General features: G+C 39.6%; 3 protein-coding genes across 7 annotated transcripts; all 3 read right to left on the bottom strand.

Moving 5' to 3' along the window:
* Positions 1-458: 458 nt before the first annotated feature.
* tmem275a (transmembrane protein 275a) lies at positions 459-2,673 on the bottom strand. 3 transcript variants are annotated; one of them, XM_079348112.1, is made up of 3 exons: positions 2,161-2,673; positions 1,285-1,376; positions 459-1,202 (listed from the first exon to the last, which is right to left on the bottom strand). In XM_079348112.1, the coding sequence occupies exon 3, from the start codon at positions 1,087-1,089 to the stop codon at positions 466-468; it is 624 nt and encodes a 207-aa protein (XP_079204238.1). In that variant the 5' UTR covers positions 1,090-1,202; positions 1,285-1,376; positions 2,161-2,673; the 3' UTR covers positions 459-465. The 3 variants fall into 3 exon arrangements, with proteins under 3 accessions (XP_079204238.1, XP_079204237.1, XP_079204239.1); XM_079348111.1 differs by having other exon boundaries at positions 1,290-1,376; XM_079348113.1 differs by lacking the exon at positions 1,285-1,376.
* Positions 2,674-3,920: 1,247 nt separating this feature from the next.
* kncn (kinocilin) lies at positions 3,921-12,164 on the bottom strand. Of its 3 annotated transcripts, XM_079347897.1 has the most exons (7): positions 11,813-12,164; positions 10,592-11,189; positions 9,297-9,471; positions 7,638-7,706; positions 6,774-6,845; positions 6,215-6,308; positions 3,921-4,138 (listed from the first exon to the last, which is right to left on the bottom strand). In XM_079347897.1, exons 3-7 carry the CDS (start codon positions 9,442-9,444, stop codon positions 4,063-4,065), a joined length of 459 nt encoding a protein of 152 aa, XP_079204023.1. In that variant the 5' UTR covers positions 9,445-9,471; positions 10,592-11,189; positions 11,813-12,164; the 3' UTR covers positions 3,921-4,062. The 3 variants fall into 3 exon arrangements, with proteins under 3 accessions (XP_079204023.1, XP_079204024.1, XP_079204022.1); XM_079347898.1 differs by having other exon boundaries at positions 9,297-9,466; positions 10,592-12,164; XM_079347896.1 differs by lacking the exons at positions 10,592-11,189; positions 11,813-12,164 and having other exon boundaries at positions 9,297-10,157.
* Positions 12,165-12,732: 568 nt separating this feature from the next.
* On the bottom strand, positions 12,733-19,177 carry aire (autoimmune regulator). The gene is made up of 13 exons (XM_079348873.1): positions 18,240-19,177; positions 17,772-17,946; positions 17,305-17,451; positions 16,313-16,378; positions 16,126-16,236; positions 15,946-16,046; positions 15,742-15,863; positions 15,248-15,314; positions 14,802-14,939; positions 14,483-14,604; positions 13,399-13,471; positions 13,202-13,300; positions 12,733-12,821 (listed from the first exon to the last, which is right to left on the bottom strand). The coding sequence occupies exons 1-13, from the start codon at positions 18,384-18,386 to the stop codon at positions 12,741-12,743; spliced, it is 1,449 nt and encodes a 482-aa protein (XP_079204999.1). The 5' UTR covers positions 18,387-19,177; the 3' UTR covers positions 12,733-12,740.
* Positions 19,178-20,292: the final 1,115 nt, after the last annotated feature.

Genomic DNA, 20,292 nt, shown 5'->3' with positions numbered 1-20,292 from the left:
AGTAAAAACATAACTGTACTGTTTAACTCAGATTTTCACTGTTGACCTTTCACATCCATCTTTGAGTTCTAGAACAAATCAACAATAATTTGTTTCGGACGAGCCCTCTTGAGATCACTGCTGACAGGTGAGGTTTCCACAAACTGGAGACACAGTGAAATATAAACGTTTCTGTACACAAGTACTGTCCGTAATGCCCTCAGTTAAAAGCAAAGACTCGGATAAGAACAGCACAAGAGAGGTAGGAATTTAAATTCCAAAACCTATGATCCACAAATACTTGGATGCTTCTTAAACATTGCATGCTATTAACCAGTTGGCTGCACGACGAAATAAAAGCAGACGTTCACAACCGGATATATGGCACTACAAAAACTAGAGGAAACAATCAAAGTTAGCAAGCTTTCGATTCCAGAAGAACATTTGCACTGTTAGCGCTTGGGCCTCGGAAGAGCCTCTGTAATGCTAGGTGACCACTTCTTCGCGTGGCAGGTTAAGCCTCACCTCCCCTCCTCCCCCTGCTGCCAAGGAGGTTGAGTAAGCTGCAGTAGCAGAAACAGAAGAAGAAGGGCCGTTGGTCTCCATGGTGAAGAGCTTGCAGGTTCCTGGGAGGGCCTCATCTGGAGCCTCTTTTTCTGGACTAGACGCCTGAGAAGATCCAGGGGAAGATGTGGGGCTGAGCTGTACAGCTGTGGTGTCCTGTAGCGTGTGCTCGCTGGTTTCTATTTCAAATGCCGCCCCTCCTGCCAGCCCACCTCTTCCCATCAGCCCTGTACCCCGACCTCCCACCTTAGACCTCCGTGAGTTGTGGGGCGGGGGGAGGCGACTGCACACACAACATGCTCCAAAAAAGGAGAAGGCCACCAGCAGCAGGATGGGTCCAATGATAATAGGAGGGTTGGCAGAAGGCACAAGGGTGCTGAAGGCGAACGCCCCCACCAGGGTGATGTTGAGTCCGGCCAGCATGATGCAGAGGCCACAAGCACAGCAGAGCGCTGGAGAGGGCAGGCCATGAGGGCGGGTTTTTCCTCTTGTCTTCTTCTGAGGCTCCTTTTTAGGTACAGGGGTGCTTCTATCAGTGATGACCATGTCTTCGCCTCCAGAGACTCTCTCTCGCTCTCTTTCAGTATGCGATCAAATCTCCCTGTGACTTAGTCTCTTCCCCATGTCAACGATTGAATAAATTCACAGCCAGGAAACATCTGAAAATAAGAATAAATGGCAGCCGTGAGCGTTTGTGACATACACACATTAACAGCACACATGTCACTGCTCTTGTATCACCGGACATTGTAGGTAATGTGAAGTGTCCCGCCTGAGAGGTTCTGTGTAATCATCACTGAGCTGTGGACATTGATCACTATGGGCTGCTACTTCTGTAGATTACAAACATAAAGAGATGGTATTTACTGTATAGGTTGTAGAATACACTGAAGTGTATCTGTATGTAGTGTATGTGAGCGGTGAGTTAAAGATTGGTTCTGGCTCTTACTGTACCTCTGTTGCATGTAAGTAAAGTAATTAGTTTGTCCCTAAAGCATGGAAAAGTTGCCAAACACTGAAATATAATGTATATTCAAAAAATATAATATTGATGTTTCTGCTAACGCTTGAAACACAACAAGTTGAGTTTTTCAGGTAGACAGAAAACAATAAAGTACAACAGTCGTGTGGCATTGTAGTTCTTTGGACAATTTCATTCTTCTATAGTGACATGATACCTGAGCATCAATTTTAATCAAGATTTATGCAACATTTGACTCATGCTTGACCTTTAAAAAAGCTCAGAGGGTCAATTAATAATTAACCATTTAATTATGTAACTATCTTTTTTTCCCCTATTTTCCTAACATTTGAGTGAAGGCAAAGAGGCTGCTTCATTCTAACACCTAAGACACTGATGGAGGAGAATGTCAGTACTGAGTAACAATAAAACCAGCTAATTTATTCCCGAATACACAGTGCAGATGTTGGCAGGAAATGTATGAAACATAATAATTTCTTTAATATTTCAATCAGTAAGTGAATGACCCTGTATAAAGTAGAAACAGTATGATGAAATGTGAACTAGGCTTTGCTAAAATCACATTCACACGCTTACTGCTCTAATTGGTTGCATTCCAGTAAAATTAACCCGTAGGAAAAAAAAAAAGATCTTACCCTGTGTGTCGATATCCAGAAGATCTCCCCATTGTTTCATCTATAGATATGTTTTGTTAGAGACTGACAGTCTAATGAAGGCGTTTGAATGTACTGACAGGATGAAATGACGAGTTAACGCCGAACGAGCGGTTTGTCTTCACGGTACCAGGGGCACAAGTCATGCCAGCCATTCAATCTGAGGTAACGCGAAAGCAAGGCGGTGCGACCTGCCGAGAACAAGCAAATCCGAGAGAGAGGCGAGAGCGTTTAGAGGTGACATTTCCTCGGACACGCGAACGCGATCGTCGCGAGCTGCTCCTGATGTGTGGAATGAGACGCACGCAGCACCTGAGAGGTCATCCCGCAACAAAAATGGAGGGAAAACCTCAATGTGCGCAAGACATCTTTCCGGCAGCTGCTGTAAAGCATTCACATTTAATTTCGAAATCTTCTACTTCATGTTAAGCAGACCGTCTGCCCTCTGTAAGCCTCCAGGTTTCGACTCAGTGTCCAACCTGATGTACGTATGTTTGCGAGTGTTGCGACTCGCCTGTAGATCTTCACTCACTTGTTGCCGTTTTTTTTAATTTTATTTTAAACACATGTATATATAATACATATTTCCCTGTATGGATACATACAGGGAACATACATACATTTAAATCCTGATAAAACTAAACACATGATGTTTTCACATTCAAAGTAAAAGCTATACATAATCTGCTCGCCTAATACTTGTGTAACTGTACACATGTGAAAAGTGGTGGAAGCCAGTCTTCTCTCTGCAACCCAGTCACAAAACTTATTTTTATTATATGTTCCCCGAGTGCGTCTTCAAATGGGGGAAAAGAGTTTCAGGTAAACTGCTCCTGTAACCTGGAATCTTCTGCAGGATGGTCGGTGTCTGGGGGAGCTGGTCTCTGTAAATGTTTTTCAAAGTAGCTTGAAGGTGTTAGAGGAAGATGAGTCAGGTTGTAGATGCTTTGAATAATGAATGTTCTGCTCTGTGACTTAAGATATGCTGATATATATCTTTAATTGCTCTGTGTTTTATGTCTGTAAGGTGTTTGTTGTGCTACTGCATGTCTTGACCAGCACAAGCTTGTCAATTACACTCTTCGTCTCAATGAGGTTTTTCTTGGATAAATACATTATAAATAAATATGTAAATTTGTTTGTTTACAGCTGTGTCTTTCTTTTCTGACTTCCTGCTTACATCTAGGTGTTCATTTTGTAAAAATACATACTGGCAATTTAAATTGACAACGATTTTAGCTGTTGCGGTAGATGTGTACCTTGATGAATTGGTTCCTGTTGTCAAACTGCTGGTTGTCATCAAGGTGCTGCAGACTCCCTGGGCTCCTGTTGGCAGCATTATTGTACCTCACAGCACACCACAGTTTTTGTCAGAGCACAGCATTCTTTCCATGCAGCAGCTATTCCTCCTGTGTTGTCCTGAATATCAATGTATTATGTTTCACTGTGGGGTGCAGTTCCCTCAATGCAGGTTAATGGATGTAGCTATTTTTTCAGTTTATGTGTCCGTCTATCTGTACACGTGCATTTCGACTTGTTTTGCAAATGACATACAGGCAGGGGAACTTGAGCTGAACCAAGCATGATTCCCTTCATCACATAATGGCCGTAATGATTTCCTAATTGCAGACTGAGAACATTGTGCAGAGATGAGATGAGCTGCACATAAAGCAACACTACTGGCTTAATTTGCTTCACTTGGTGCTTGGAAATATGGACAGTCTTCATTGACAATCACAATGTAATGTTTAGAGATATTTATTGAAACACATGAGAACAATATCACCAAGAAGAAATGATGAGAAAAATAATGTAATTTCTCACATATTAAAAGAGACCTCATGAAGAAGACTGGAGGAATATCAGTTAGGTCATGTGATGACGTCATGGCAGGTCTTGATCAGAAAGTGACTGCTTTAGTTTTCGTCTTGATAAGACATCTGGCATGTCTGAAGAAGTCCTGCAACACAACACAGCATGAATCACACATCACATACATTTTGCATTGTCTGTCTGATCAAAAAAAACAAAAAAACAATTATTTGTCTTCGGGCCTCTGTTTACCACATGTTCTCCTGAGTTTTAATACTTTATTTCCCCAAGTCACCTCAAATTGAATGAAAGTTTTCAAACAGCAATACATTGCAAGTGCACTCTTATTGGGATTTTTTAACAATTGTGTAAATATTGTTGGTGTCATAAAGAGTAGAAAGTGTTTTCAATGATCAATCCCTAAATATCTTTCCGTAACTTCCTCAAACCCCAAATAAGTCAGTGCATGTGATGTCATCTAAATGTTAGTAAAATCATTGCCCTGTATGAAACCGAAGAGTGCTTCTGTCGGGCAGAGAAGCATCATCACCTTTAATGATGAAATGAAAGCATTGCTGCGTTTAAGATTATGTCTATAGGAAGTAAAACTGATTGGTCTACTTAATGAAGGAAATCCAGTTTAACACAAAGCTTTATGGACCAGAAAATCTGCTGCTTAACATCTTTGTAGTTGGGGTTTCTTCATTTGTAAAGCTATATCTATTCAATATTTAATTAAATTCCTGCATTACTTGTGTCTATATGACATAATGAAAATATTTCATTGAATAGTATATTTTAGACTTGATTGTTTGTCACTTCTGAAACCACAATGATGGACATCTCCCTGAAATTAGAACTACTTGTTCACAGCCATTATTTAAAGAAAAAAGATCATTTTCCTATCACACTACATCTAACTGTGCTCCTGGTACACTTAGAGGCATTGCCTAAAACTCTTCAGGGGCAGTGAAGTTAATGGTTAACATAGTGAACAAACAAATTATGCTTTTCTATCACTGAGAGAAACGGGGAGGGGGTGCTGAAGGCGAGCATCTGAATGTCGGGTTTAAAATAACATGGAGGCTCATCTACTGCAGGGAGAGCACCTGGGTGTGGTTAACCCTGGTATCACAAACTGCTTCTTGGGACATGTAGCGTAACCTCAATGGTGGAGAAGGAGCCGGAGTTAGGACAGGAAGTGGAGTGCACCCATAAGATCTAGTTGGGCTCACCTCAATGAAAAGCACCAGTTTTTATTCTGGAGTTGTCCAGGGTGAGAGGCGCCGGCAGCTTTGGGGACTCTGACATGCCTCTGGTTGAGTGCAGCTGACTGTTGTGTGTGCATTTGCAACTAGCAGCAGTTTGGCATAAACAGCCTTCTTGGAGTCTCTGGGTGAGATCCTGGAAGAGGTTCAACCTGGGAATATTTAGTTAAACTCTGGGACACTTGGTGGGTACTGACTGGGAGGAATGGCCTGACTTCTGTGGTAGTCATAGATGATGACTGACTTTACAGGAGTTCAGAATCAGAACCTGCAGCTGTCTGTCTTGGACCCTCTGGTGGAGAGGAGCAGAGCTGTCAACTGATGACCACCTGAGTTTACTCATCCTTTCTAAATGTATTTTATGGACTCGGAGAAGCCCACGACTAGAGTGGAGTCACGACTGCATTGCATCGAAATGAGCCAAGAGTTGAAGTAGTTATAGCATCTAATTAAGTTGTCTCTCGGATTCAGCCCTTTGGAGGTTTTCCGGTACACAGACTGGGAGCAGACCTTGAGTAGACGCAGAGCTCACTGGAGGAATTGTACATCCCATCTGACTTGGGAAAACCTTTAAATCCGACCTTCCATACAGACACAATAGCCTCTTGTCTGACAAGGAATTACGAAATTATGAAACCTGTGTTTCCATTTATTGGTTTAGGAGCATCTCAAATTCTCAGTGGTGCAATAATATCATTCGAAGAAATATTCAGTTGCAAAAACTGAATTAGAAATATATCCACAGATCAGTCATCTTGGATATTACAAACTAATTCCACTAAGCTCCTATATTATATTAATACCGTAATTATTATTTATTCTAAAATTTAGAGAATAAAAAGCACATCAACTTAAAAAAACAAAACAAAAAAAAACTGTCATGAATGATAATTCAGCCTCTGGCTTTTTTGTTCCCACCTAAGGCCAAAATTCACTAAATGAACTTGGTCTCATACCCCTCCTCTGCATTGGTCTCAGCCATCGGTCCGCCCTCCACAAAGGTTCCCATTCGGCTCTTAGAACGTTCCAGGTTTAGCTGACTCTGAGTTCCTGCAAAGAGAACAGGAGGACATATAAACAACCTCAACATTCAAGACACACATTCATTCATCTATACATATCTGAGAGCTTCATACTACTATCGGGATTGGCACATATATTATTGTTTTGGTCTATCATTTATTCATCTGTATTTACAGGATTATCTGTCTTCAATGCAGCGCTTCCTTCAGCTTGCTAATGTATGGAAAAAGAGACGACCCAGTCCAATTAGTTTCGTTTCGTTGCTGGAGTACAACTCAAGGAGAACCAACGATTTAGGGGTTCAGTGTCTTGCCTCAGGAAACATTGACATGTTGATTGCAGGAGCTGGGCTTTGCCAAACCTCGTTGTTGGGAAACAGCTCTACCATTTCATAACAGTCGCCAAAAAGAGAGAGAGCTATATGAAGAATTTTTTACTATCATACATCGTCCCCATGTGAGACATAATTAAAATGGTTAAGAATCCACTCACCTTCTCTCCTTAGTGTCTCTACAGGTGGATCAGGAGGGGGATTGGCAGGTGTGGGGTGCACTCTGAAGGTTCCTGGAAATGTAAGACATGTTCTACTGCAAAATGCAAAAGTCCTCAGTGTAAGTGTATAGTTTTCAATCAATCAATTTGTAGAGCCATTCCATGACAGATGTTATCTGAGGACAATATACAAAAGAGTAGGTCTAAAAAAATTAACTAAAGTAAGAAGCATGAATGGGCCCATGCAATCCGAGCAGTGTTTTTCTCTTTGCAAACAATTGTACAAAACAAATATCAAATGACCTTTATCAAATTAAACTGACTTCATGCAGTCAGCTCCTAGTATCATTTTAATTATTTAACATACTGTAGGTGAGGAGAGGCCCAGACTCTCACCAATAATTGGACATTTCTGGCAGATTGGGTTATACAAGTCAAATTCAAAAAGATTTCTGTTCAATTTTTAGGCAATATGGCAGATCACACAACATAAAGGCATACCACAATATTTCAAAACTGTGAAGTCAACTTCTTCTTCAAACTCACTGTTGGCACAATAACGTGTTTTCCATCCATGAGAAGACATTAGGCTTCATCTTCCTCCAAGATTATGTAAATGACCATCAAATTTGGGGGAGGGGTTAATGTTTTACGAATGTCTATGAATCTCTTTCGAGCTATTTCACCACATCCAGGCAATGACGAGTGATGAGTTATTGAAATTATTTTAAGTTTTCCAAATGCTCAAAGTTAGCAAAAACGTGATTAGATGGCAGAAAAGTTATAATCTTCATTTAAAAAAAAACAATAAAAAAAACAAAACAATGGACATCATAATTAGACCCTGAACATCTCACTGCTTACCAAAAGATGGAAGAATATGGTTGATGTTTAGCCAGGCTTTAATGAATGGGTAAATCGATATGAGCAGGCCTGGAAGAAGAAAGCATAATAAATATAATGCATGAAATAAAAAAAACAGCTTGTTTTCATATCTTTAAACTAGTGGTTACCACACAAAAAGTTGATCATATTAAGTTTTGCAGTCCAAATTTAAAATGAAAAAACTGCAACCAAACCAGGAGTGAAGTATTGAAGTATACTGTAGGCTACGAAAAAAAGGACATTAGAGGGGAATATTAATTTTCTTTGTGGTATAAAAACATTCAAATCTCTTCCCTGTCTTATTGAAACATTTCGCAGATTGGATCATTTCATCTCGAGGGTTTGTAATAAGAACTATTAAATTAAAAAGCTTGCCTACAAGCCCCAGCAGAAGGTATGAACTCGTGTGTTTGTGTACATATCACTGCCAACAGTGAGAATGTTTGATGAAATCGTCTGCAGATTATTTTTAGTGTACCAGAGACACTGTGTGAAGAATAAAGTAATATCTGAACAACGGGGCTCTCGTGGCTCTCTGCGGCACTGAGCTCCAATTCAACAGTTATTGATTTCCCTTACAAGCCCGGAGAGCTGGCATTAAACCGTGGCAGCTCCTGAGGGTGGCTGTGATGCATGTATGTCCTTAAAATGTTATGAAAGTGTAGAAGGAGTGAAAGGAATCTGCAGAGCGCTCTGCTCATGCTCATTAGTCATCTTGTGTGTTGGAGGAGGCATTGAGGTAAATAAAGTGGAAAACATCACGATCATCTACTTAGTGCTGCCACTGTGAATGTCTCTGTTATGCTGCTGTGCACAGCTTTGATTCGCCAATTTCTTAAAGACACAAATGAATAATTGAGAAGTGATATAATAATCAGTGAGAGTACATTTCACATTAACATTGCATGCTGATGTTGTCTTCCTTGTATCAGAAACCTTTCCTCGCCGTCAGTCTCTCCAAGGAAACAGTTCAGACAGTTCCAGTTACACCATCAGATCAAATGGTCAAATGGTGGGTTTTTTTTGTTTGGTTTTTTTTAAGAACATGGAATGGAAAATGTCAAAAGCCAAAGATCTTTTATCTTTTCTTACTTGATTAATTCCTCATTCAAACTATTGTTCCTAGGTTTGTTACAGTTTAGGATATTAGCATGATGCAAAGATGACCCTTTTGTTTGTGACCGAAGATTAACTTTCTAAATGTTTGGGAGCAGAAACCCTCTCTTCTGCCACAACCTCAGCTTGCACATTTCATATGAATGACCAATTAGACGTTTATTTTGCTTCAATACCTAGAAACAATGTTGAGATGTTTTAATCTACATTGTAACTTTGAGTTTGGGTTAAATTATTGAGTTATAAACCTTCAGAAAGAGAACTTCAGCAGCACTTATTCATGAGTTGTTTTGAAACACTCAATCACCAAGCACAATGCCTCACAAAATATATTCAAAGGTCTAATCCTGCTTAAGGAGACATGATGACTCAATTTGACATTTTTTCTAAGTTTTGTAGGAGGGCTAAGCATCTGGTTGATCCACAAATACATATTTGCTGAAAGGCTTAGTTCATAACTCTTATAATTATTTCTTATAACTTACCCAGCAAATTAGGTTTTACACACACAAACACACTCACCAAGGCCCCCAGCTCCGAGGAAGATCCCTCCTACGGCATCTGCGTCACACTCCCTGGACACCCCAATGATGATGCAGCCCGCCACAATGCTGAGCAGGGCAGAGCCCACCCGCAGCCCATGGTACTCCCCAACACTGACAGGGTTCATTCAACAGGTGGAGGCCCCCCACCTGCCCTTCACACACACACACACACACACACACACACTACACAACTCACTGCTGCTACTGGCACTTTTACCATCAGCAGCTCAAGCCTGGGTCTTCCCTTTTCTTTCACTCTCCCTTATACAGAAACACTTTCTCAGGCAGACCATCGCTCTCTTGACGTCTCATGCATGTTTAAAGATGGTGCTCTGGTTTCCATCGCTGTTGAAAATTAGAAAGCTCTGGGCTCTTATGACAGCGATACTGGTGCTACAAATCTGATCACAACCTTCTTCCTATACCTGCATTGGCGTCAAGTGCACAATGACAGCCTGGAGCATTTCTTTAAGAAAATGAACATTAAGCCAACATACAGCTACGATGTTTGCATTTCAAGACCATATTTAGAGTAGTCAAATTAAAGATCAGATTGAATCAAACCTTGAAACCAGTTCATAAGATATAATGGATTATGAAATCAATTAAGGAGCACAATGTAACTCTGACACGTAGTGTTTAAAATGGGTACTGCAGTCCAAATTCAATAAATTGAAGAAAGCCGCCTCCCCCCGCCCCCTGCACACAGGTTGCCACGTCGCAGAAACTTCCGCTTCCATGTTTAACCAGCTCTGCATCGGACTGCGTTCTAACCTCTCTCCATTTTTCAAAAGCATGTCCAAAGTCATCCTATAGTTTCGTCACGTTTCTGCTTGTGAAGCTTCCTGAATGTCTGTTGATATGGTAATTGTCTTATTCACATAAGTAAATATATTTCATACTGGAATTCAAAATGAACTAATTCACCAAATAGCCATTATTATCAAACATCAAATGTTTCCTTAAAGCAGCTGTAAGGAACTTTCATTTTGTGTGGCTTTTGATGCCCCACTGTGGGCAGAGTGTAGTCCAATTTAAAGTAAGTCTACTTGTAATCCAAAATACGAAACAGGGTTGTTGAGGTTGATCATTTCTAGCTTTCTTTGTAAAAAGTAGATTTTACAAATCCTGATCATTTGTATCCAGATCAAACCTTTGAACACCTGGGCTAAGGATTTGAAGCTGACACAGCAGTTTGACTAAAGGCGCAGAGCAGCACCGAGAACACGGGGAAAGAAACGTTTATAGAGACAGAGTCAGAATATGTGCTACCTGAGTGATTTGTCTGTGAGCTTGAAGGGAGTGGGTAATGAAAGGTTCAGAGAGTCCTCTATGGTGGGGGCTCGAGGCCATCCATAACGGCCAGCAGTTGCCATAGGAATACCATATCCATGGCAACAGAGGGGAAAAAAGGGTAAGCAGGATAAACACTCACAAATAGGATAACAAATGAACTTATAGTGGGTAGAGGGAAAACAGTGACACATTTCCTGTTCAGTGGGTAAACTCTATCTACAACAACATGTCTGCATTAATAATTAATAAATGCTGTTAATATGGTGTACGTGTGTCACTGTGAGTGGCTGTGTGTGAATGTGGGCGTGTGAGACATACTACGCCCATACTGAGTTGCAGTTTTTAGGGCTTGTGACACTCCAGTATTTATTTTTTAAACAATAAACACAAAATGTTTGGTGTCTATCCACCATAACCATAAACTATGTGTTTGAAAGGCGGAGTCAGCATGAAGCATGAACCACATTATAAGTTGATGTAATTTATCTCTCTAACATCTCTGACAGGTTCCTGTGACCTTTGAAGGATCCTGGGAGATTTCTGAAGAAAAAGGACCCAGAAAAAGTTCATGCTCCTCAAAAAGAAAAAGAACACATACTTGTGACATTCATGGCCTTAAAGTAGGCTACTGAAAAAAAAAGAAAAAAAAAAAAAGATTGAAGGAAAATGAACCCTACACAAATGTTTTACATATCATCCTAGAGCTTAAACTCTACAACATGCAGTTTTGGTTATGTAGAAAAAATATATCAATCAGGAGAACTTGAATTGTTGGTATTCCATGTTGTTAGGCTACATTGTTCTTTGTGTTTATATTACCCGTGATTTTCGTTTGCATGTACAAAAGAAGGCTGTACTGTTTTGTGTTGATCGTTTTTATTTTCATCCATACATATTTGTATTACAAGTTTAAAAAGTATCGGCTTGCGTTGGCCGGGAATCGAACCCGGGTCAACTGCTTGGAAGGCAGCTATGCTAACCACTATACCACCAACGCCTTGCACGACGTTATCGTTGCGCAACAATCATCTCAGGGTGACCTCTATATTTTACAGTGAGATTTAAGACTATTTCATATCAGCTTGTTTCAACAAACCGGCTCCAGGGGGATGTCCGATAAGAAAAGGTTATAGCACCGAACGAGGAGGATGAAAAAACACAAATACGACAAAACCGCTTTACGTCCCTCCTCACCACACCTTTTCCTCGTGTTCTAACTGGAAAATGTCAATGAAAACACACCGTAAAATCACGGACCGACAAAGGCAAACCTGAATACACAAGGCCGTTTAAACAGAATTAAGCAGAGGAGATTTTCTGGCGTTTACAACCACATATCATATAAGAAGTTCAGTTTAAATTATTAGCTTCGTTTTTGGGTCGATAAAATCAGCAGTCAACGGAATATTAGTTCAATAAGCACGTTTTGCAAGACCTACATGACATTAGTATAATGAGTAACATGTTATAAACTTGCTGTGTAAAGATGCCAGAAGGGTTCATTTCTTTATGGGGAGGTAGCAACAGCCATCTGATTGGTCAAGGTAGCGGAGGCGGGAGTTGATTATCATTTATTTTTCATTGGTTTAACATGGAAAGGAAGTCTCATTTGATTGGCAAGAAGTGAAAGAGAGGTTTTTTTTTATTGGTTTATTTATTGGTCTTTATTGGTAAGGACAAACTCACATATACGATATGTATGTGTTTGATGGGAAGCAGTAATCATGATTGAAACATGCAAAGTAAAGTGTGCACATTTTGCGGAAAATATGCTTCTCAGAATGAAAAAAAAAGCAAGCAAAAAACGTCGTGATTTAATGATGATTTCATAACGCGCAGTCCTCAAACTGTTTCTAACACGTCCTATCAACTCAGCGGATCATAACTTAACACGGCTCTATATGCAATTGCAGTGTTAATGCCAAAGAACAAGTAAGTTTTATTTTGTACATGATCAGACTCATCAAAGGAATGCTTTCCATAAAAAAACACAACAGAAAAATAACACAAATATCAATGCAAAATCAATGATAACCAAAAGCCACCAAAGGTAAGAAAATATTCTTTGATTATTCCTCTTTGCTCCTTTGCAGTTTAACTCTAGCGTGATCGCAGAAGTCATTTGTCACTGGAAGCAACCCTGAGACTCTGGAAGAGGCCGAGCAATGTTGTGGAAAGCCCACTGATAGATTCCATCAATGGAGCCCTGTTGAGATACAAAAAAAGAGGATTAAAAATAAGATCATTTGTTACACATTGAGCTAAATCCTGCTTACACTGTGCTAAATATGTGAGATGTCACTGACAATTATGGCACACAACAAATATGTTAACCACATTATAAAAGGTGTTATTAAGCTTATAGGAGGACATTTTGATCATTTCTACAGTTTCCAAGATGCTATCAATGCTCACCAGCCCTCTTTTGGTCCTTGTAATTATCTTAAAATAACTAAAAGTGCATAAGAGAGCCATTCTTTGCTTTGCTATGTCCTGACAGCACATTTGAACCATGTCGATTCTGAGGTGTTTATGGTTGTGTTCATATCATGCCTATACATCTACATAAAATCAAACTCAACTCACGTCTCCCAGAATGGAGTCCAGTTCATCTTTATTGAGGTTGGGTTCAGAAACACAGGAGCCCTTATCAGAAGTGTATGTGCTTTGAACCACTGGGGGGAACTATACATTCACAGGAAAGAGACAATAAATTTAACTTCATCATATTAACTTAACGAAGGTTTATATATTTTTGAAACACAAAGTCTATTAAGGCACACCTGTGGACTTTCTGTCTCAGTCTGTGCAGAGCTGCCCCAGGCCCTGGAGCAGGACAAGCAGATGGAACTTCCTCTGACAAATGTAAGCACACTTAATGAGAACTGGTTCTGTTCTGTTCTGTTATATATGACCTTTCAGTCCATCAATATCTACGTCCTAAGGTGACAAACACCACACACCTCCCTCACATTGTCTAGTTATCCACCTGTCCTTTCTATAAGCAGCCAGTCGATCAATTCGGCTGAGTGAGGTCACCAGGCATAGTTAGACACATTGTAATGTGTTGTGGCTTCTCTACGGGATCAGCCTCTCCGCAGTTTGGATCGATCTTTTGTTCTCCTCGTTTTAGTCTATCTTATTCACTTGAAAGTGTATTCTTTTGTATTTAAAAATGTCCATCTATAGTACCAGGCCACACCATCATATCTCTAAAAGCTCATTGTCCCTTACTACCCCTAAAGAGCAGTGCTCCCAAGGGCCTCATTTCTGTGGAAATAAGCTTCAAGTCCAGATTGGCTCAGTCTTGCTGCTGATTAGCCCCTAGTTCTGCTATTAGCTGGGTGTCTTGCTAACACTTCTTCCTCCTCATCTATCTCTCCATCAGTATGCATTTTATTTGCCATTGATGCATGGTGATTCTGGAGTCTGTTGTGGCCTTGGTAAAAATTTAGTGGGGGCCCCTTCAAACCAACATTTGTCACTACTATTTCTGCCACTACTGCATGTCAACACTTTCTGCTCATTTCCTTCAGATACCTTCATAGACAAACTTTGGTTTTCATGTAACAGTTAGTGGGGCCACAACTGTATGTTGTCAGATTTGGCCCCCTTAGGAAGGTTTCCTGCAGTCATTGCAAAATGTGCACATTTTGAGTCACTAATGTAGTTTAAAGTTTATCAGCCCTCAGGGGCCCCCTACTGGCTTGGGACCCCTGAACAGTAACCTGCTTTGCCTGTTGACAAGCAGTTCGTCTGTGTGTAGATCATATTAAAGCTCATTTTTAAGATTATTTAGCTATGTGGAAGACAATACGAGTCTTCAGCAGATTGTACAGTGATAGAAGTATAGAGTGGCTGTCTTACTTGAAGAAGTGGCAATGCATATGGAAATGCTGCAAACACTGCAGGCAGTGAGTGAGGTCTCCTCCTCCCAGGTGACAAACACCACACACCTCCTTCATATTGACCAGTTCTCCACCTGAGCACTGGATGAACATTTTTTTATATATATATATATATATATATATATATATATATATATATATATATATATATATATATATATATATATATATATATATTGGCACTAACAGGACTTTTTTTTGCAGGAAGAAGTGACACAGAATTTGCAAAATTATTAAAACTTTCAGTAACCAAGTACAGGGAAAAACCAAATCCTCACCTGGAGGTTTCTTCCTGATCCAGTCATTGAAGTTGTGATAGGGGTGAGAGACGAGGATGATAGTGAGGAGAAGAAGGAGATGTCTACCATGGAGGTGGAGTTTGTGTTTGTTTGCTGATGCTCCATGTGTGGCTGTGAATAAAGTTTTGTGATTGATCAGTCTTACTTATCGTGTAAGTTTTGAAGACAAAGAAAATGCTAAAAAGGGAGATTGATATCAGGAAGCACACTATTTTTAACCCGTGTAATGATGGTGAGGGTATTTATAAATTATTTACAATTATAAAAAGCTGTTGCAATTTGTAAAATCTGATTTTTGCTTGCAAATATATGCTTACAAAAAAGTTGAATTGAGCTTTATGAGACTTTAAGTAGGAGCATAAACATTTATATCATCTATTTTTTTGGCATAGCTCCTTTGAAATAATCTTCCTTCAGATACTTACTTGCAGAGGATGTGTTTTTTCTGTTTTCACTCTGTTTCCACAGCACCACTCACACTGCCAAGGACCACTGTAAATTAAATTTAAGGTGTGGCATTAAAAATGTCTTTGAGCAACATTTGAAAAGTTAAGATATCCCTGAACACACACCTGCTGATTTAATGTGCACCAAAAAAGAGAGATCAAGAGTGAATTTTATCTCTTATTTCATCAGTAGTTTTCAGTCGAAAAGTGAAAATATCACAGTCTTAAATGAATCCAAAACAAGTTAAAATCCTGCATTCATAAGTGAACGTACAAAAATATTTGTAGCAATATTTTAGAAAATTTACTCAAAATATCTCAAACTCACATAATATGCAGAGTCATTCTTTTACCAGTGCTGTAATATAACAGAACATTCATTTTGTTTTTATTACTAACAAATACATGGATGGAGAATTTAAATGTTGTAGTTTTTCAATGTGGAGACAATTAAAGATCATATTTTTTTTCACCTTGGTATGGATGTGAGTGGAGGGTGGAGGCAGGTCAGGTGAAAAGCTCGAGGACATCCATCACAACAGATCAGCTCTCCTCCATCCTTACACACAGCACACTCATCATCATTACAGTGAACCTGCCCAGAAACAGAACAGGTTAGATATTGGCGCTTACATGCATGAGGACATACAGACTGTGAGTGAGCTGTTTTTCTTTACAGCGACAGGGTCTGTCTCCCCCCTGTGGTGAAATGTGTTCTTAGCAGCTCCATTCATCTCATCTGACTCCCCTCCAACCTTGATGCGTTTTCTGGAGGATCCTGTTGAATTACAAACACTGATATTAGGAGTATTTGTGAAAATAAAAAGAGGAACACTAATACTCATCCAAAGTCGTACCATTTGAGCCAAACACCTGTTGGATGAGGGTCTTCTCTTCAACCTCATGGCTGCTTAGTAGATCATCCGAGGAGGGGAAAGACAGAGCAGCTGGTCTTTGGACTGAAGCACCTGAGGAAAAAAAAAAAGGTTAATTGTGTCCACAGATTTCAAGCATTGTTTGTTAAATATTATTTATTGTTTTTACTGTTTTTAGATGTCATCTGGGGGGCTGGTGCTTCACTCTTCACTCGGAATAACTTCACTTTCCCCCCTTAAAAAAAACCCAACATGTTATGAGCACTAGTCCCTTTTGCCCTTCAAATCCAACCTTAAACAATAGTGCTTGAGGCCTGTAGGGGCGTCAGATGAAGAATTGATTAAAAACAGGAGCCTTACACTTGTTGGCCAACAGACTTAAAGGGATAGCCTAGTGTGGTATTTTTTAAGTGGGGTTGAATTCTGCACTTGTAAATAGTAGGCCTAAGTATATTAGCAACAGGAGATGTTGGTCTGCTCAGCCTCTCTATTGAGAAACTGAAGTGCCATGACAGAAGCTAGGCTATAGCCTACATTGTACCAGACCAGGGTATGTTTGCTTTACATAATTTCACAAGTTTTAAGTAAAACCAAGTTGAAAGCTATATTGAAAAGATTCACAGCACTTTCCTTTTCCGTTAGTAAGCCCCTTTGTTTTAACATACTTTGGCACACTACGTGTTCTTCCACCTGCAGAGCCCTGATCAGCTGTTCTGTGGTACACAAGAACATCTGTGTGCAGGTGTTAAATGTGAGCTCATGTCCATGAACCCAGAGAGCTATGACTAGGTAAAAACTGTACATCTGTTCTGCAGTCTGCATGTATCACCATGCAGACAAAGAGGCTTGCTAGTGTAAAAGTAAAGGACTGTTAGGTTTTTCCAACATGGCGTACATTAACCTGACGTCTTTTAGCTTGTCTCCTCTCAAAAAAAGGAAGCTATGCCACAGTGTATTGCATAGCATCTGTGCCTGCAGTCCTGCTAGTTACTCAATACAGAGAGGCTGCGCTGACCAACATTAGCTGTGGCTAATACATTTACTATTGGAAATTACCTCATTAAACCCCACTCAAAAATATAGAACTATCCCTTTAAGGGGGTTGCAATGGCTACTGTATTTTTTTTGCAAGTCATTTTAAGACGTGTAACAGGAAATAACCTGCTCCATTGCTAGTCTTGGCATGGTACTGTGGATGCTGATTGTGTGCCTTTGTGCCTCCGTCTGCAGGGTTCTTCTTCTTTATGTTAGCTGTCTTGTGGCCTCCAGATGACTTTTTCTCAATACTAAGACCTGCAGCAACCCGTCCTGTCAACACAATGTCAACAAAGATGTAAAAATAGGGAATGTACTGAAATCAATAGAAAGTTAAAATGAGGATCAACTTAATACTTCAGCCTGACATATTCTACAAAACACTGTCAATTTGTAGATTTCTTTATCATGTTGATTGCTCAGTGTGTTTCTAGACCTTACGACAGGGTGGGGTTTATTTCAATAACACATTTGTATAAGGAGTGTATGGCGGACATGTGCAATTTCAGTCCCACAGTACACATGACATGTCTGTTTGGTACAATTAAACAGATGTACTATAAATAATCCAGCAAAAATTAAACTCTACATACTCTGGTGCACGATTGTTAGCAGTGGCTTTAGCTTTGTATAACTTTCCAGATTGTAGTCTTTGGACAAATTGCTCCAGAAAGCCTTGATGGTGGATCTGCCCTGCTCCAGGACCCAGGACAGGAGCGAGTACATGGCCTTGTGGATCCCCTCTCGTCCCTCCTTCTCCAAAGTTTCCTTCAAAAACACCAAGAGCTTTTTTTAAACTCTACAGTCTAAACAAACCACATGTTGTTACTATGCTCTAGTCTTAAATTCGAGATAACATGGAGAAGAGCAACAGTGCAATCAGACAAACCTTAATAAATGATGAACCTGATAATTTGTGCATATTTGAATGGTTGAATGAAAAAAAAAAAGTCTTACATTTCAATGCAAATGCTTATAAGGACTGGTAGAAAAGCAAGTACATGTCTGGCATTTCCAATGAAAAATCAAAGCAAACACTTTGTTCAGAGGCTTCTTCTTACCTTTAGTAGTTGATCAGTGATAATGTTTCTATCAGCCAAACCAAAGATGAGAGGGAAAGAGTCATCCACTGCCATGGCAATATCGGTTCGTAACTCCCTCAGAAGGGAGCGAAGGTTTGTGTTTCCAAAACCTTCCACTCTGGACATGGTGCTGTGTATGTAAATGAAATTAAAAGTGGACCAGAACTAACCAGAGCAAACTTCATAACTGAGGTTTTGAGGACTTGAGAGGTGTGTCCTTGTCAGGGAAGTAAGTGATGTGCAGGTGCATTCTTTCATGCTTGTACTTTTGTGTATCATATTGTCACGTCTTTTACATAGTTCAGTGTTCTTCTTCAATCAACTTTAATCAACGTCACTATGTTTAGTCATGTCACTTACTTTCAAACTCTGTATTGGATGTTTTTAACCTTCAGGTCATCCTTGGTGGAGTTTTTCTGTCCACTAACAGCACCAACTGTCTCCGCCTGATGGTCCTCAGAGGGATCAAATGACAAGTTGTCCTTAAAGGGGAATACCTGTCAGCTCACATCAGGAGAGCTAAGACAAAGCTACCTGACAGGTCACAGTGACAGTTTTCTTCCTAAAAGGTTCTTTCCAACTAAACTTCCCCTTAACTAATACACATTCAGACCTTGTCTCACAACTGGGAGATCAGGTGGTTGAGCAGTACACTGAAGGAAACCAAAACTGTAAATGATCATCTTGAAGAGAGACACATTAGGTGGGTTCTTTTCTGACTATCAACAGCAATGCCAACATAGTTCTTCTCAATATATCAATAACTTCTTTACTTATTAACTCCAAACCATTTACAATTTAGATTCACTATTTCAAAGGGCTCAACGTGACATGTAATGGCTAACAGCTGATGGCCACGAAGAGAATCTTTCTTAATCTGTGATATAAATGTACTATAAATGTATCAGTTCCTAGTTTTGTAACTTTCACTGATCACTTTGTAGCATTTTATGAAAGGCTTTTATTTTAACATTTTTGTTGAGGTTGATCATAATTGATTTGGGTTTTCTGAACACTGAAAAATGTTTTTATTTTGATTCATAGACTATTAAAAACATAAATGTAGTGATGTCACACATTGGTTTCTGAAAAGCTTTTCTGAAGTCCAGTGATGGCAGATGGCATATTGGAAATGCTATCTAAATGAAATCTTTGAACAATTACGTAACAGGCAAAGAGCTGAAGTTGAGACTGGCCTTAAATCTCTAGCATACGGCTACTAAGTGTCTGCCTGTTGGTAAAGTCAGTCCGGCCCTAACTATGCAAATGTATGCATTACAAATACAAAAAATATCAAAACAGATGATTTGTAAAAACAAAAAATGTAACCTCTGTATATTGTGTATCTATGCCACACATAAAGACATGAGCTATTCAGACCAGTACTGGTGTTAAGAGCTCTTCCTGGTATTTTAGAGCCAGCCTCTAGCAGACACTCAAGGAGCTGCACACTTAAGCACTTTGCATTAGATTCATTTTTCAATATCCCAGGACACCAAATAGCATAGAGATGAGTAAAAGTATACAATTATCCATCTCTTAGTGAAAAGAGAACATTTTTAATGTAAAGAAAATATCTTAGCTAAATTGCTAAGTAGGGTACTGTGTGGGTTCCTCTTCATTTAACTACTATTAAATTGAGGAATTGTGTATTTGCTCAATTGCTAGTTTAGCTCCGTTTGTAGAGTAGGTGCTGCATGTAGAAGGACCACAGTCCTTGTGTTGATCCCAGTCCTCACGCTTGGAGCATGTCATAGCTTTCCATATTTAATCTTACCCCCTCAGTTTCCCATGAAATAAAGGCAAAACGCCCAGAAAAATAATCTGAAACTGATCGATTTATCCTTTTCTCCTAAATGTGTTGATTCTGAAGCTATGTCTGTTAAACAGTTTGTAACTTAACTCAGTTCAAACTCTAAACCCCTTAAAAAATGAAGATATCAGATGAAAAAAAACATTTTTGCTAGCAGGTAAATGTTAATGGTTAGGAGAGTGAAGCCCTTTAATCTTTAATTTATTATTCATTAAACAT

This window comes from Symphodus melops (assembly GCF_947650265.1).
Source record: "Symphodus melops genome assembly, chromosome: 7".
Taxonomy (NCBI): domain Eukaryota; kingdom Metazoa; phylum Chordata; class Actinopteri; order Labriformes; family Labridae; genus Symphodus; species Symphodus melops.
The sequence above is the reverse complement of the archived record's forward strand: the minus strand, read 5'-3'. Positions and strand labels throughout refer to the sequence as shown.

Excerpts from the sequence above, each read along its gene's own strand:
- kncn (XM_079347898.1), bottom strand. The coding sequence starts at position 9,444 with ATGAACCCTGTCAGTGTTGGGGAGTACCATGGGCTGCGGGTGGGCTCT. Across the intron at positions 6,309-6,773 it reads AGAGACACTAAGGAGAGAAG|GAACTCAGAGTCAGCTAAAC; the intron begins GTGAGTGGATTC and ends TTCTCTTTGCAG. Across the intron at positions 4,139-6,214 it reads GAGACCAATGCAGAGGAGGG|GACTTCTTCAGACATGCCAG; the intron begins GTATGAGACCAA and ends GTTGTGTTGCAG.
- tmem275a (XM_079348112.1), bottom strand. The coding sequence starts at position 1,089 with ATGGTCATCACTGATAGAAGCACCCCTGTACCTAAAAAGGAGCCTCAG.
- aire (XM_079348873.1), bottom strand. The coding sequence starts at position 18,386 with ATGTCCAGAGTGGAAGGTTTTGGAAACACAAACCTTCGCTCCCTTCTG. Across the intron at positions 17,452-17,771 it reads GCTAACAATCGTGCACCAGA|GACGGGTTGCTGCAGGTCTT; the intron begins GTATGTAGAGTT and ends TTGTGTTGACAG. Across the intron at positions 14,605-14,801 it reads GATCAGGAAGAAACCTCCAG|TGCTCAGGTGGAGAACTGGT; the intron begins GTGAGGATTTGG and ends ATGTTCATCCAG.